Source organism: Panthera leo, chromosome D1 (assembly GCF_018350215.1).
Source record: "Panthera leo isolate Ple1 chromosome D1, P.leo_Ple1_pat1.1, whole genome shotgun sequence".
NCBI classification, from domain to species: domain Eukaryota; kingdom Metazoa; phylum Chordata; class Mammalia; order Carnivora; family Felidae; genus Panthera; species Panthera leo.
Genome location: NC_056688.1, coordinates 74,194,138 through 74,209,594, shown reverse-complemented (window position 1 = coordinate 74,209,594; position 15,457 = coordinate 74,194,138). Strand labels below are relative to the sequence as shown.

General features: G+C 43.2%; 1 protein-coding gene across 5 annotated transcripts in view; it reads left to right on the top strand.

Annotated features, from left to right (window-relative positions):
* The window catches only part of HPS5 (HPS5 biogenesis of lysosomal organelles complex 2 subunit 2), a 39,709-nt gene extending 37,597 nt beyond the window's left edge, over positions 1–2,112 (top strand). For all 5 annotated transcript variants that reach the window (XM_042907401.1, XM_042907400.1, XM_042907402.1 and 2 more), the window contains one exon: positions 168–2,112. In XM_042907401.1, coding sequence (XP_042763335.1) covers positions 168–228 — 61 coding nt within the window. In that variant the 3' untranslated portion in view covers positions 229–2,112. The remainder of the gene's footprint in view (positions 1–167) is intronic.
* Positions 2,113–15,457: the final 13,345 nt, after the last annotated feature.

The following is a 15,457-nucleotide window of genomic DNA, read 5'->3' as shown; positions in this document are numbered from 1 at the left end:
TTCCCCTATTGGATAAGATGCCTTTTCACTGTGTTGATTGTGTCTTTTGATGCACAGAATCCGTCAACTTTTTGAATCCTTTAATTCTTTGTGGGTTCAAAAAATTTTTTTTTGCAAATAGAACAATGAAAACTAAATGTGCTTGTTTCTTTTCTTTGGGATTTCAGAGCCTTGATACAAAGCATGCTTGAAAAATGTGATCGGTTTCTCTGGTCTCAGCAGGCCTAGTGGAAGAAGATTCATCACAATGTCATAATATTTTGAGAAAAACTGAGTCATGCTCCTGAGCCTCCTGAACACATTTGCTGTGGAAGGAAAGGTACCACCTCAAAACCCTGCCACCTTCCTGGGAACACTTTTGTCAGTGTCCATAACTTCTGTATCTGTGGCTCTGTGAACTCAGTGTTTGTCAACCAGGGTTGAATTTTGAAAGGAATCAGTCCTTGTTTGCTGAATCAAAGTGTCCTGGAGTCCGAATGTGAAAGTTCACAGCTGAATTACAGTATTATTTTCCCCTTGCTAGTGAATCGGGGGAATTATTTTCCTATTGTGACTCTTCATGTAGGAACAGAAGTTTCTCATCCTGCTTATAATGAAGACAGATAAAGTCATTGGCAGGAGTTGGATTTTTTTTATATCTTACCTGGAATAGTTGAGAAATTTATTGACATAAGACTGGGCATAACGGAATTAACACATAAAATACACGAAACACTGAAGATTCAGATTAGATATTTACATGAAATGGCCCCATATTTAAATTGAGCTAATTTAAAAAATATTTTTCTCCAATATTTGACATTTTCTAATCTGAACATATATACAAATGACTAATTTATTACCAGAAATGTTTTATCTCTAATCTTTCCTAAACAGTGCTCCAAAGGAATCATGCACCTTTAAAAATTATTTTTTTTTAAGCCATAATAAAGGAAAGCTTAAGTACTAACAAAGACTGCAGCGAGCACTTGTGTCATTGAAGCCATGCACTAGAATGCCTCCATCAAGCTCCTGTATGTTTGCATAGCATGTTACATTAATGATACGTGTAAAATCTGGTTAAGTTTTTATTTGAATAGAATACAGACATGAAGTTTATTGTGAGCAATTTGCAGGAAGGTGTTGGAGTAAGCTCAACGTGGAGTAAGAAAAGTATTGGATACGTTGAATGATTCGCTTCTTTTTTTCATTCAGAACACAGCCAAAGAACTATAGACAGAAATTGCTGTCATGCTTCCACATGATATTCAGATATCACGTAACCAGATGGGTTGAAGACATTATCAGAGAAAAGAGGCTTCACAAAGTTTCTTAGAGTTTTGGGAAGCTTGGAAAACCTAACAATTGTGGTCTACAGTGGGGGTGGGGGTGGAGTGTGTGTGTGTGTGTGTGTGTGTGTGTGTGTGTGTGGTGTTTCCCCTTATCAAACAATTTCCTGACACCAGTTGGGTGTCCTACAATGCAACCCAATTCTGACACTATTGACCCAAAGGCAGCATCAGATCCCACAGGTAAAGGGCTCAGTCCCAAAAAACTCTCCTCCACTTTAGACACTAATTCCAAGTCCAGGTTGTTAACTATACTTCTGACCAAGAAGAAACATTTTATTTACTAGATTGCCAACTTCTTATAAAAGGATGTAATTTAGGAACAGCCAGATAGAAGACACATGTAGGGCAGGGTACGGGGAAAAGCTTAAGGAGCTTCCATGTCTGCTCTAAGCGCCACCTTCTCCAAATCTTTGTGTTCCCAATCTAGAAGCTCTCTGAATCAAGTTCTCTGCGTTTTTTTTATACCTTCATTACAGGGGCGTGATTAATTAAATCATTTGTCATTAGCTATTGAACTCAATGTCCAGTCCCTTTCCCTTCCTGAGGTCAGGGGTGGGGCTTGGGGGATGAGACTGAAAGTACAAGACACCTCTATGGCACTCATCACTTGGGAAATTCTAAGGGCTTTAGGAGCTCTGTGCCAGAAAAGGGAGGAAGACCAAATATATATTTCTTACTATAAGTCACAATACCATACCTTCCCACTAGCATTAGCTGGATTTTGGCTGTATTGGATTATGTTGAATGTGAGTCTGTACTAAGGTAAAGAGCAAGAACCCTCCCTTCACTGTCTCTCAGCTTTTGTCATTACATAATGACATACTGTCCACAAGAGAAAAGAAATCTCAGGAGACAGCCTGAACTGGCACAGTTGTGCAGTCATTTCCTAACAGATTATTCTAGGGCATATTACAGCAATCCTCATTTGCCAAAAGGGTACAGAGAAATTTATAGCACTAAAAAACATAATTGCATCATCTGAATTTATCTTCCAAAGTAAACCAAGCAACAACAACAAAAGTCCCCTTCAGTTAAACATTTAAATTTCATCAGTCTAGTTGGCTATTAGGCAGTGTTTTCAAATAAAACTTGTATCTTTGACTTCCCTGGAGATGGCTGGACAGTGATTCATGGTTGCATCAGTTTTAACAGGGCCACAGATTTGCATAGTGGCTGAGAGCTTGGGTTCTGAGGTACACTGTCTAGCTTTGAATGTTGCTGTGTGTCTTTCTAAGTGACCTTGGGAGAGTTACTTTGTTTTCTGAGTTTCAGTTTTCTCATCTATATTATGGGGACAGTAGTAGCAGTCACTCAGGATAGTTTGAGAATTAACTGAGGTCATAAATGTGAAGCACAGAACACAGTGCCCGGTGCATAGGTTAGAGCCAGCTGTTAGTGACACATGAGACTAGAGTGCAGGGCAGTAGTGCTTGTGACCAGTGCACGGGTAATAAATATTAGCTGTCATTTGAAAGGTATGGAATATCCTTTTACTGCTTTTACCCTGTAGTGATCAGACCCATGTAAACTGGTTTGTATGAATCTGAGAGAGTGAGAAGACCAAAACTGAAGTTAGTAATTTCCTTGTATGTGTTAAATCTGTCCCCGTTCTGCCCAAGGCTCAAAACCTTGTAGTCATCCCTGCCTCTCCCGCTCCTCAACCCTCACTTCTAGTCATCAGATAAATCCTCCCAATACTGTGTTGGTGGTGTTCTCTAGAGGTCGTTTTTTTCTCCAGTCTCCGTTGCTGCCCATCCACATTCTCGTTACTCCTTGCTTGCCTGAACGCTTGGAGCAGTCTTAGTGACCTTTCTTTCTTCACGTCTAAAGTCTTGCCTTCTCCACTGCCGCCACTCAGTCTCAGCTCCTCAAAGTGTAAGCACCTAGGTATCACCCAAGTTAGGTGATTGACAAACTTGCTGTATGTCAGAGTCACCACAGGAGCACGTGAAAGATAACTGATTTCAGGGATCCTGGCCCAGACCTGGATTCTATACATCTAGGGTCTAATTTTATCCTCAATTGACCTCCCACCCCCATATCGTTCCTAGATTTAGATACAGAGTTATTTATCCTGGCTTATAGATGAACCCCTGTCTTGGTCCCATGGGAAGTTAATTAGACATCCACTGTCAGAATCCTTGTCCTCTCGAGACAGCCTTAATCATGCCTTTTCCCAATCAGAAACTTTCAGATTCCCCTCTGCTTTCAAAATAAAACCCAAATCCTTGAGCCTGTCATTGAAGGCCCTCCGTGACTTGTTTCCAAACTCCGTTTCTCGGCTCCAGAGTTTGTCCTTCATCCTGGGTTCTCTGTTTCTTGGATACACTCTGCACTTGGACCTCTGGTTGTGCCTCTGCTTAACCTGGACATGTCCTTTGCCCCAGTCCCCACCTGCTGAAACCCACCAGGGTTCTGTGCCTTCAAGTTCTATATGTCAAGTTTGGTTGTTTTAAAATGTGATAACATACAGGTAACTTAAACCTTACCATCTTAACCATTTTTGTTGCAGAACAAGGGGCTGAAATCTCTCCTCCTGCCAGGAAACAGTAACTTTAGAGTGGGTTCAGAGCTTTCCCTACCCTTTCATTTAGAAGAAACCTGCATACCACTAAACTTCCCGAATAACACTACAGAATTACAACACACGCTGCTGTGTGAGATGGGGAGTCTGGAGTTTCCAGTCAGCCCTGGTCTAATGGATCAGATACAAACCACAGAAGAAGGCTGGGAAAATTTCCACTTGATAATTCTTTCCAGAGGGCTCAGAGAAGTACTACCTGGCACCACTGTGTCTTAAACAGAGAATGTTTTCCCATCTTGCCCAAGTAATACATTATTCCAGCTGGGTGACTCTGAGTCAGTGTGAATATTCAAGGTGATGGTTCCCGCTAGTGATGCGGCACTGTTACCGGTAGGCAGAGCCTGGGTTTAGTGACATCGTGTCAGTGGTCTTGATCCCCCTGTAGCTTTTCCTAATAAACCTCCTGTCTTTATAGCATGAGGCCTGTGTAGTTCTGCAGAGCCCCATACTTAGCCAGGGCCCTGGGCCTGCTTGAATGCCCTGCTTTCATCATCTTGGAATTTTTAATAATTTCTGAACACATTTTTATTTTGCATTGGGACCCATTACATTAAGTAACTGGCCCTGGCTGCCACAGTAGATCTGAGGTGGGGCCTGAGATTTTGCATTTTTTAAAAAAATTTTTTAATGTTTATTTTTGACAGAGACAGAGCATGAGCGGGGGAGGGGCAGAGAGAGAGGGAGACACAGAATCCAAAGCAGGCTCCAGGCTCCGAGCTGTCAGCACAGAGTCTGACGCGGGGCTCGAACTCAGACCACGAGACCCGATCTCACAGATCATGACCTGAGCTGAAGTCAGACGCTCAACCGACTGAGCCACCCAGGCGCCCCTGAGATTTTGCATTTCTAACGGGATCCCAGGTGATGCTTCCTTGAGTCACCCTTTGAGTAGCAAGGCTCAGTCTGAAGTCTGGTAGCAACTTAGAAGGAATCTGAAGGACAATATGGATCCAAGGCCCCTGGCAGCTGGATTACTTGCCACATTAAGGGAAACGTGAATTTTTGTATTCCTTAAGCTTCTGTGTTTTTGTTACAGCCAGTTAGCCTTACCCTAATTAGAGGAAGTGGGGTAGAGCCAGTCTCACAACTTGTTGCGTTCTCAGTTTGTTTAGGCTTAAATAATTTTAGAGAAAGAGCCTTCTCTGAAGTATGCCTGGAAACTTGCCTCCAAATGTGTCAAACACAAGCTCAGGCTCTCTGGTTCCTCCTCCAGTGTTGGTGGGTGCTGATTGGAATGGCCTTTTTAATCTTGGAGACTGGAGTTGGAGTTTGAAATTAGAGGAGAAGAAGATGAGGCAGTGTGGCCCAGGTTTACCAGAATTCGGTTTTGATGTTTGGAGGCAAATCCTAACCAATAAAAACTTGCTTCTCCTTGTCCTTCAAACCTGTCTCCCGTGGGGAACTTGTGGCTCGGATATTCCTTGGATCCCCTAACCATAATGGTCATTGTATCACCTTAATTTTACTCCAACCTCTAACTACTTTTGTTGTAGGAAAACAAAAATAAGTTATCTTAACCAAAATACGAGGTGGAGTGTAGCAGATCCAACCCCGTTGCTAAGAATGTCTCCATATCCCTACCAAGCCCCGTAGCACTCAGTCCCTCAAAGAGCACTGTGTTCCAGATCACATCCCCCTGGGGTGGCATCTGGTTTGTGGCATTACCAGGCTCATGGCTGGTTCATTCCACAAGTCCGTGGTAGCTTACATTTCTTTGTCCTTCCTAGTGTCCCTGCCTGTCTCCCTGTCTTGGCTAACCAGCTTCTTTCCCTCTTCTCTCTTTTATCCTCAACCTAAGATCCAATCAATCCCTTCATTCGTGAGCGAATTTACTGTCCATATGTTGGAGATGCCTGTGCTTTTCTTTTTTCTTTCCTTTTTTTCAATTTTTATTAGTACAAGCAAGAGGGGGGTAGAGGGAGAAAGAGAGAGAGAGAGAGAGAGAGAGAGAGGCAATCTTAAGCAGACTCCATGCTCAGCACAGGTCTTGATGTTGGGCTCAATTCCACGACCCTGGGATCATGACCTGAGCCCAAATCAAAGAGAGTTGGATACTCTACTGAGTGATTCACCCAGGCACCCTGCTGCATATGTTTTTTCCATGAGCTTTAGAAAAGCACAAGGTTTTGGTATATCAGATACGGCTTACGTACTATTTCAGATCCTCTGGCCCCCTCCTTTTCCTGCAGCCACTTCTACAATGACGATTCCATCGTTTATGAGCATTGATCCATTTCATGCAGGTGCAACCTGCTTTGGGTCTGTTCCACAGCCTTCTGTTCCATACACTAGGGAAATCCACAGGGCACTGAGCATGTGCACAACCATGGAATGTAGAAAGGTTAATATTCAAGGGGTCACACTTAACCACTGGAGAGGGAAGCCAGTTGATAGGTGCTTTTCTTTTTGAATCGTGGTGGATAGTGCTCAGGTATCTTTTATGACATTCCTCAGAAGTCGCAGTGGGATTGAGCTCCGGGTATAAGGCTCTTAATTATGGCCTGCTCCATTATGCATCCTTATGTTGGCCATGCTCCCTCCCTGGTCTACACCCCTGTCTCTCACTCCTGCTCACTGGGGTTGTTTCCAAGTAAAGTACCAGAGAACCTAGGGGAGGTGGTGGGGGTGAGGACGGCAGGAGGTAAGGGGATTCTTCTATTCTTTGAGGATTTATCGCCTAGACTTAGTCTGTTATTCAAGTGAAGGATCCATTAGGTAAGAAATAGCAGTCATCCAGCCATCATTGCTGGTTGGATTGTCTCTCCCCTGACATGACCTGCTTCCTTAACCTTCCCCCTACTCTGATGTCCTCAGATTCCCACAGCTAAGCCCCCTGACTTCCTTACCTGCAGGTACAGCTCAGCTCATGGCTTGGTGTAGAAAGCACTGAAGGATCATCAATCTAACCTCCAGGCAGCCCTCCAACTACAGCCTGGGGTACCAGGGAGAATGGCACATCCATACTTACTCAATAGTGAGAGACCCCACGGGCCCAGGGCCCATCAGATGGTGCCCCAGATGCCAAACAGAGTCCAAATTGTGACACAGCTGGGGCTCTATACGCACCCTCACTGCTCATCTGCCCACAGACCCTAGCTGGATCTTGCCTAGACCAAAAATGTTTCCATTTCTCCCCAAACAATTACCTCAGCAGTGGAGGCTTTTATCTCACTGACCTATTAACTATAAATCCCCATCAGAGAACTAGGGACTATTATTTCTTATTAGTACTGCTCAAGGAAGTAGTGTGGGTGAAGGGAAAAGCCTTAAGCCAGACTGCCTGCATTCAAATCCTGGCTTTACCACTCACTAGATCTGTGATCTTGAGCAAGGTACTCAGTCTCTCTGTCCCCCAGTGTCCACATCTGAGAAATAATCTACACCTGTAGAGTTGTGGCACCCTGTGGGAATAGAATAAGCTCAGTAAATGAGCCATTATGACTAGTGTTATTATTCAGTAATCTTCTGGCCAATCTCAGTAATCCTGGTGTTTTTTTTTTTAACTGAAATATAGTTAACATTTCACACTAAACATAGCAAGAGTTTTCCTTTTTTTGTTTGTTTTGTTTTTGTTTATTAAAAAAGTGCCAGTATGCACGAGCAGGGGAGGGGCAGAGAGAAAGGGAGACAGGATCCCAAGTGGGCTCTGCGCTGACAGTGGAGAGCTTGATGTGGGGCTCAAACCAAGAAACCACAAGATCCTGACCTGAGCCGAAGTTGGACATTTAACCGACTGAGCCACCCAGGTACCCTTACTTTTCTTTTTTCATAAGGAGATGATAATAGTATTTTCTAGAAAATTTCCCTATGCATAAGATAAACAACAGATTCTTTTGTTGTCTTACCAAGATAATATTAAACAGAATTAAAAAAAAAAAAACAACTCTGCTATGTAACATGGATATTATCTGAGAAGACTGCATAGTATTCCATCTTATGTGTGTGATACACATTACTTGATGACTGTTCTTTTCCTTTTCCCCACTGGGCCCTAATCTATTATTTACATTTTTTTCCTCATACAGTTTTTAACTGAGATATAATTCACATACCATAAAATTCACCCTCTTTATCCTATTGAGGGGTTTCTTAGTATATTTACCAGGTTGTGTAGCCATCACTTCTGTGCAATTCCAGAATATTTTCATCCAGCAAGAAACTTCATACCCTTTAGCAGTCACTCCCTCTCCCCCACTCCTTCCAGGCCATGGCAGCCACTAATCTCTCTTGTCTCTGGACTTGTCAATTCTGGACATTTCATACACATATATTCATATTATAAATAGCCTTTTGTGTCTGGATTTTATTTAGCCTAATGTTTTCAAGGTTCATCCTTGTTTTTAAGGTTCATTCTGTGCTGTCAGCACAGAGCCAGACTTGGGACTTGATCTCATGAACTGCGAGATCATGAACCAAGCCAAAGTCAAGAGTCAGATGCTCAACCGACAGAGCCAACCATGCACCCCTATGCAGTATTACTTCTGATTAAGGAACTCATTTTGCAACAGATAAAACATGACAATGGACCTATACTTATGGAGCTCACTGGTTTAACCATGTTCCCCATGATCTTGAAGTAGCCAGCTGGGTAGAATGGTGGAATAACTTTTTGAAAACAGGTACAGTGCTAGGTAGTTGGCAACACCTTGCAGGGATAGGGCAATGCCCTCCCCACCCTCACCAAGGATATGGTATGTGCTTTAGATCAGTGTCCAATATATGCTACTGTTTCTCCCATAGCCACAATTCATGGGCCCGAGAATTAAGGCAAGGAAGGGATAGTGACTTCTCTCACTAATACCCCTACTGACCCACTAGCAAAATTTTTGTTTTCCATCCTTGTGACTTGAGGTTCTGGTGGTCTAAAAGACTTAGATCCAAAGAGAGAAACCACCCAAGGGTGGGAAGAGTCCACCTATGGACGACAGCTTGCGCCCATGCCTGTGGAATTCCAGCCCATTTGTGATCCTCCCTGCTTGGTTGAATGGAAAACAGGTCTTCTTTATAGACTTTGAACTTACTTAGTCAGCCCTCACCATTGCATAAGCAAATTCCTTGTGAGAAATCTAAATCTGTCTTTATGATCCTGTTCCTGTAAACAACTTATAGTACCAAATTCTGAGTCAGAGTTCAACCAGAGGACCGGAACCAATAGGATATATATATGTATATATTAGTGGACTTATTACAAGGAACTGGCTTACACGGCTCTAGGGGCAGGCTAAGCAGACAGGATAGGCAGTCAGGATGGTGCCATACAGAGGGAAGGAGAGCAATTGTAGGCGACTACTTGGAGACCAGTTTGGGGAAGACCTAAGCCTTTTTCTTCTTCTTCTTCTTCTTCTTCTTCTTCTTCTTCTTCTTCTGCTTCTGCTTCTGCTTCTGCTTCTGCTTCTGCTTCTGCTTCTGCTGGTGCTGCTTCTTCTTCTGCTTCTTCTTCTTCTTCTTCTTCTTCTTCTTCTTCTTCTTCTTTTAATTTACATCCAAGTTAGTTAGCATATAGTGCAACAGTGATTTCAGGGGTAGATTCCTTAATGCCCCTTACCCATTTAGCCCATCCCCCCTTCCCACAACCCCTCCAGTAACCCTCTGTTTGTTCTCCATATTTAAGAGTCCCTTATGTTTTTATCCCCCTCCCTGTTTTTATATTATTTTTGCTTCCCTTCCCTTGTGTTCATCTGTTCTGTGTCTTAGAGCCCTCATATGAGTGAAGTCATATGATATTTGTCTTTCTCTGACTATCTAATTTCGCTTAGCATAATACTCTCTAGTTCCATCCACGTAGTTGCAAATGGCAAGATTTTATTCTTTTTGATTGCTGAGTAATACTCCATTGTGTATATATACCACATCTTCTTTATCCATTCATCCATTGATGGACATTTGGGCTCTTTCCATACTTTGGCTATTGTTGACAGTGCTGCTATAAACATTGGGATGCATGTGTCCCTTCGAAACACACACCTGTATCCCTTGGATAAATATCTAGTAGTGCAATTGCTGCGTCGTAGGGTAGTTCTATTTTTAATTTTTTGAGGAACCTCCATACTGTTTTCCGGAGTGGCTGCACCAGCTTGCATTGCCACCAACAATGCAAAAGAGATCCTCTTTATCCACATCCTCGCCAACATCTGTTGTTGCCTGAGTTGTTAATAATGTTAGCCATTCTGACAGGTGTGAGGTGGTATCTCATTGTGGTTTTGATTTATATTTCCCTGAGGATGAGTGATGTAGAACATTTTTCATGTGTTGGTTAGCCATCTGGATGTCTTCTTTGGAGAAGTGTCTATGCATATCTTTTCCCCATATTCACTGGATTGTTTTTTTGAGTGTTGAGTTTGATAAATTCTTTATAGATTTTGGATACTAAGCCTTTCTCTGATATGTCATTTGCAAATATCTTCTCCCATTCCTTCAGTTGCCTTTTAGTTTTGCTGATTGTTTCCTTCGCTGTGCAGAAGCTTTTTATTTTGATGAGGTCCCAGTAGTTCATTTTTGCTTTTGTTTCCCTTGTCTCCAGAGACGTGTTGAGTAAGAAGTTGCTGTGGCCAAGATCAAAGAGGTTTTTGCCTGCTTTCTCCTTGAGGATTTTGATGGCTTCCTGTCTTACATTGAGGTCTTTCATCCATTTTGAGCTTATTTTTGTGTATGGTGTAAGAAAGTGGTCCAGGTTCATTCTTCTGCATGTCACTGTCCACTTTTCCCAGCACCACTTGCTGAAGAGACTGTCTTTATTCCATTGGATATTCTTTCCTGCTTTGTCAAAGATTACTTGGCCATACGTTTGTGGGTCCATTTCTGGGTTCTCTATTCTGTTCATTGATCTGAGTGTCTGTTCTTGTGCCAGTACCATACTGTCTTGATGATTACAACTTTGTAGTATAGCTTGAAGTCTGGGATTGTGATGCCTCCAGCTTTGGTTTTCTTTTTCAAGATTACTTTGGCTATTTGGGGTCTTTCTAGTTCCATACAAATTTTAGGATTGTTTGTTCTAGCTCTGTGAAGAATGCTGGTGTTATTTTGATAGGGATTGCATTGAAAATGTAGATTGCTTTGGGCAGTATTGACATTTTAACGATATTTGTTCTTCCTATCCAGAGCATGGAATCTTTTTCTTTTGTGTGTGTGTGTGTCTTCAATTTCTTTCATAAGCTTTCTATAGTTTTCAGTGTATAGATTTTTCACCTGTTTGGTTAGATGTATTCCTAGGTATTTTATGGGTTTTGGTGCAATTGTAAATGGGATCGATTCCTTGATTTCTCTTTGTTGCTTCATTGTTGGTATATAGGAATGCAACCGATTTCTGTGCATTGATTTTATATCCTACAATGTTGCTGGATTCATGAATCAGTTCTAGCAGTTTTTTGGTGGAATCTTTTGGGTTTTCTTACCTAAGCCTTTTTCTAAAGGCCTTCCAACTGATGAAGCCAGTTGCACGTAGGATAACCCCTCATTTGATTAAAGAGAATTTATTAAGGACTTTAATCATGTCTGCAAAAAAACCTCACAGCAGCATCTAAATCAGTGTTTGAGTAACTGAGGGAAGATGTGTGTATACAACAAAGTGACTCCATTTCCCTTCATCCTTTCACTCTGGACAGAATAGCTCTTACAGCCCATCCACCTGGACTCACAGTCAAAGGGAACTGTGAGGACTGTAGTTCAGCCTAGCCAAGTTGACACATCGAAAAGCCGTCACTGGGCCAGGGCCGGGTTGGGGGGAGGCAGGTGGATGGGGGGATCGAAATTTTCATGTCTAATGAGAAAGCTTGCAAAACATTGCTAGGAAACTATTTTTTTCTAAGATAAAGTGAAATTATGTCCACCTTAGATGGTACTTTAGTATAGATTTTGGTATAGATTTGGGTATTCATCTTTAAGTGAAACATTTCCACATTCTGCAGACCAAAACCTGTATCAAATCTCCCCACCCTCTACAAGTCCCAGACACCACTCCCAGATCTGTCATCCTGTGCAGAATACTTTTCTTTCTGCTTCATTCATTCACTCAGTAAATGTTTACTGAGCCTCTACTATGAGCCAGGAGCTGTGGCAGGTACTCTGGGACAAGGATGACATACAGCAAGATAGACATGCTTTTTGCCCTTTGTGATGAGTCCTGGGGGCAATAATGTACAACCATAGCAGGTACAACTGGACTCCCTCAGGTTCCTTCTCCCTCTGAAATGTTAGGTATCTCCTGACCACATTCTCTTTACCTTCCTTCCTTTCTCATGAGTCACTCCTTACTCCTTTTCAGGTTAACCCATCATCTATGAGCCTACCCCATCCCCTCCTTTTTACTAATTAGTTAAAAAATAAATTATTTCAATCATTCATTCATTTATTCAGTAAGTGTTGAGGTTCTAGTATGTTACCAGATACTTTGCTTAGTGCCAGATATTTAAAGTTAAATAAGACAGAAATTGTTAACTAGGATGGAAGACAGACCAAGAAAAACAAACAAAAACAAAACAGAATAACAGAAAAATGTAAAGCAAAAAATAAGAAAAATCATCCTAGATATTGATGCCTGGTAGGAAGGGGAGAATAGCATGGTAGGTGACTCAGAGCAGTCAGAGAAGGCCTCTCTGAAGAGCGATTTCACGTGAGAGACACAGGATGAGAAAGGAGCAGCCGTGTGAAGAGCTGGTGAATTGAGTGTTCTAGGCAGAGGGAACATCACGTACAAACATCCTATGGCAAATTAGAGCTTGACTTTTTGGTGGAACTGAGGGAAGACCAATGCTGGAGAGCAGTGGGCGAAGAGGGTGTGACAAAGAGGGTGATATAATGAAGACAATTGACATCTCTCAGGAAGGTGGGAGAAGGCAGGTGTGCTGGACTTTGCTCAGAGGCCTCTTGATACGAGGACGAATATGTCACTTGTTTGGGGCCACGCCCCAAAGTCCGTGGTGGACAAGAGCTACTTTACCGGAGCGGTGGGTACAGAGGCCAGGCTGGAGCAGGTTCAAGTGTGAGTCTGAAGGCAGGAATCAGACAGTGTAGGTGGGTGGCTTTTTCAACAAGTCAGACCAGGAGGAGGAAGAGGAGAAGGTGCAAGAGTGAAAAGTGAGGTGGGCTGAGTCCGGGTTTTCAATGTGGTAATTTATCGGGGAAACGGTTGGTGAGTGCCTGGACCGTGTGAGGTGTAGCACATTCGATGATGAGCAAGCTGCGGTGCCCGTCCTCAAACAAGTCAGGCATCTCCCGATTATAAGTGCTCTCCTGCCCCTTTAAACCTGGTGCTGAGATCCAGGAAGGAGAGAGAGGCCTCCCCCCTCACCCCGCTGAAGCCCTTGGCCTTGTACAGCACATCCCAGGTTCTGGAGGCAGACACACCAGCCTGCAATCCTGGCTCTGCACCCTTACGTGGGCAACACTGCACAAGGTCCTAACTGTGTGCCTCTAAACCTGGTTCTCCAGCTGAGAACTGCAAAGACTTTTTCTGTGGCTTAAGTCAAATAAGGCAGGGACAGAATAGAGCACAGTTTGGCATTTGCAAACGAAGAAAATGGCAGCTACCTTATTAATTAGTATTCACCAGCCTCCCACACCCCAGCAGAGTTTGGATTGTCACCAGCGTGCGCTTCAGTGGAGGCTTTTATTAAGTTGTAAGTGTTTATCTACAATCTGACTTTCTAGAACATTAGACATCATCAAAAGAAAAGTTACGTAGAAAGTAGAAAGCGGGTGCCTGGGTGGCTCAGTCGGCCAAGCGTCTGCCTCTTCGTTTTGGCTCAGGTCATGATTTCACAGTTCGTGAGTTTGAAGCCCACATCGGGCTCTGTGCTGACAGTGCAGAGCCTGCTTGGGATTTTCTCTCTCTCCCTCTCTCTTTGCCCCTCCCCCGCTTGCACGCACACTCTCCCAAAATAAACTTTTAAAAGTAATTATCTTACTAAAAAAAAGAAAGTAGAATGAAAATGTTTTATGAACTGTAAACTACTGTTCAGATATGAGTTATGTTAGACTTGAAATCTATTAGGGGAACTGACATATTGAAGAAGCAGAGGGAATGCTGTAAAGAGGCCAGGAGGTGTGAATGAAGCTCTGTGAGAGCCCCAAACTCTGCCCCAGAATGGAGTGAGTGGGCTACTGGGATGGTTCTTCAAGAAAGTAGAAGTTTTATCTGGATCTGAGTTCAAGGACAGTAGGAATAAAGATGAGAGAAACTACTATGAGAGCCATTCCTCACGTAGGACCAAAGGAACTGGTTAAAACTGTCACTGGGGACAGGGGTTGGTGTTTGGGAAGGCAAGACATCAGTTGCCGGAACCCCTGGGATTAGACTTCCCAAAGCCTAATGAAAAGAGGCCACTGAGGGACAAGGTGCAGAGGCAGAAGAGGACACAGTGACTGGGCAGTGAACAGGTGGGGACATAGAGAGGCCTCAGCATGATAAGGGTAGGAAGTGGAGAGAGGTATGAGAGGAGATATCAAAGGAGAGATTCCATGTAGAACTTCAGTATATTGAAGACCCCTCATCAGTCAGGGGCCAGTCAGCAAACAGAAACCAGGCAGTATTTTCAAGAGGAAGGTTTATGGGTTTTGTTTTGTTTTGTTTTGTTTTAATATTTATTTAAGGGGCATCTGGGTGGCTTGGTCAGTTGAGCATGCGACTTCAGGTCACGATCTCATGGTTTGTGGGCTCAAACCCCATGTCAGGCTTTGCGCTGACTACACGGAGCCTACTTTGGGTTCTCTGTCTCCCTCTCTCTATGCCCTTCCTCTGTTCACACTCTCGCTCTTTCTCAAAAATAAACATTAAACTTTCATTAAAGTTTTATTTATTATTAAGTAACCTCCACAGCCAATATGGCTCAAACTCACACTTCAAAATCAAGAATTACGCTTTTGCAACTGAGCCAGCCAGGTGACCAGAAGGAGGGTTAACATTAAGAATTATTAAATAGTTACAGGAGTTGAGCTATAAAGCGGTAAAAATGAAGGAAGGAATAAATTAAGGAAAGGGCCTTCACGAGGCTGGGATTAAGGTCTGTTAGGAAGTGTGTGGCGATAGTCCAGGTCTATAATCTTGTCAAACTTGACAAGAGAGCCTCCGCTGACGTGACAACAAAACCTGCTAGAGGTTGATGTTGTCACTATGCCACCAATTTGCTGACATATTTTGTTCCTGGGAGCTTTTGTGGAAGGCGTGAGATATGGCGGAGAAAAACTACTTTGGTTGCAGGTCTCAGATGGCATGGACAGGAACTGGTTTTAACTGGATTTGAAGGTTCTGCTGGGAAACCAACACAAGATCAAGATGGCAGTAGCTGGAGCAGGATTCCACAAACCCATCCTCCCATGGCTGTGTCCCCTGTCCTCAGGGATAGAGACCATGAGGAAAAAAACCAAGGGGGACTGGAAGCTGAGGACAGAGAGGGAGACAGGACACAACTGGCAGGAGAGAAGGGTCTGGACACAGAAGAACCTGGAGAGAGCACCAGGGCAACCAGAGGGGAGTGGACAGGGCAGCAGATCTGATCTGGGAAGGGTGGGTGCAGGGCGTCTCCTCTGTGTGACACTGACATGGTCT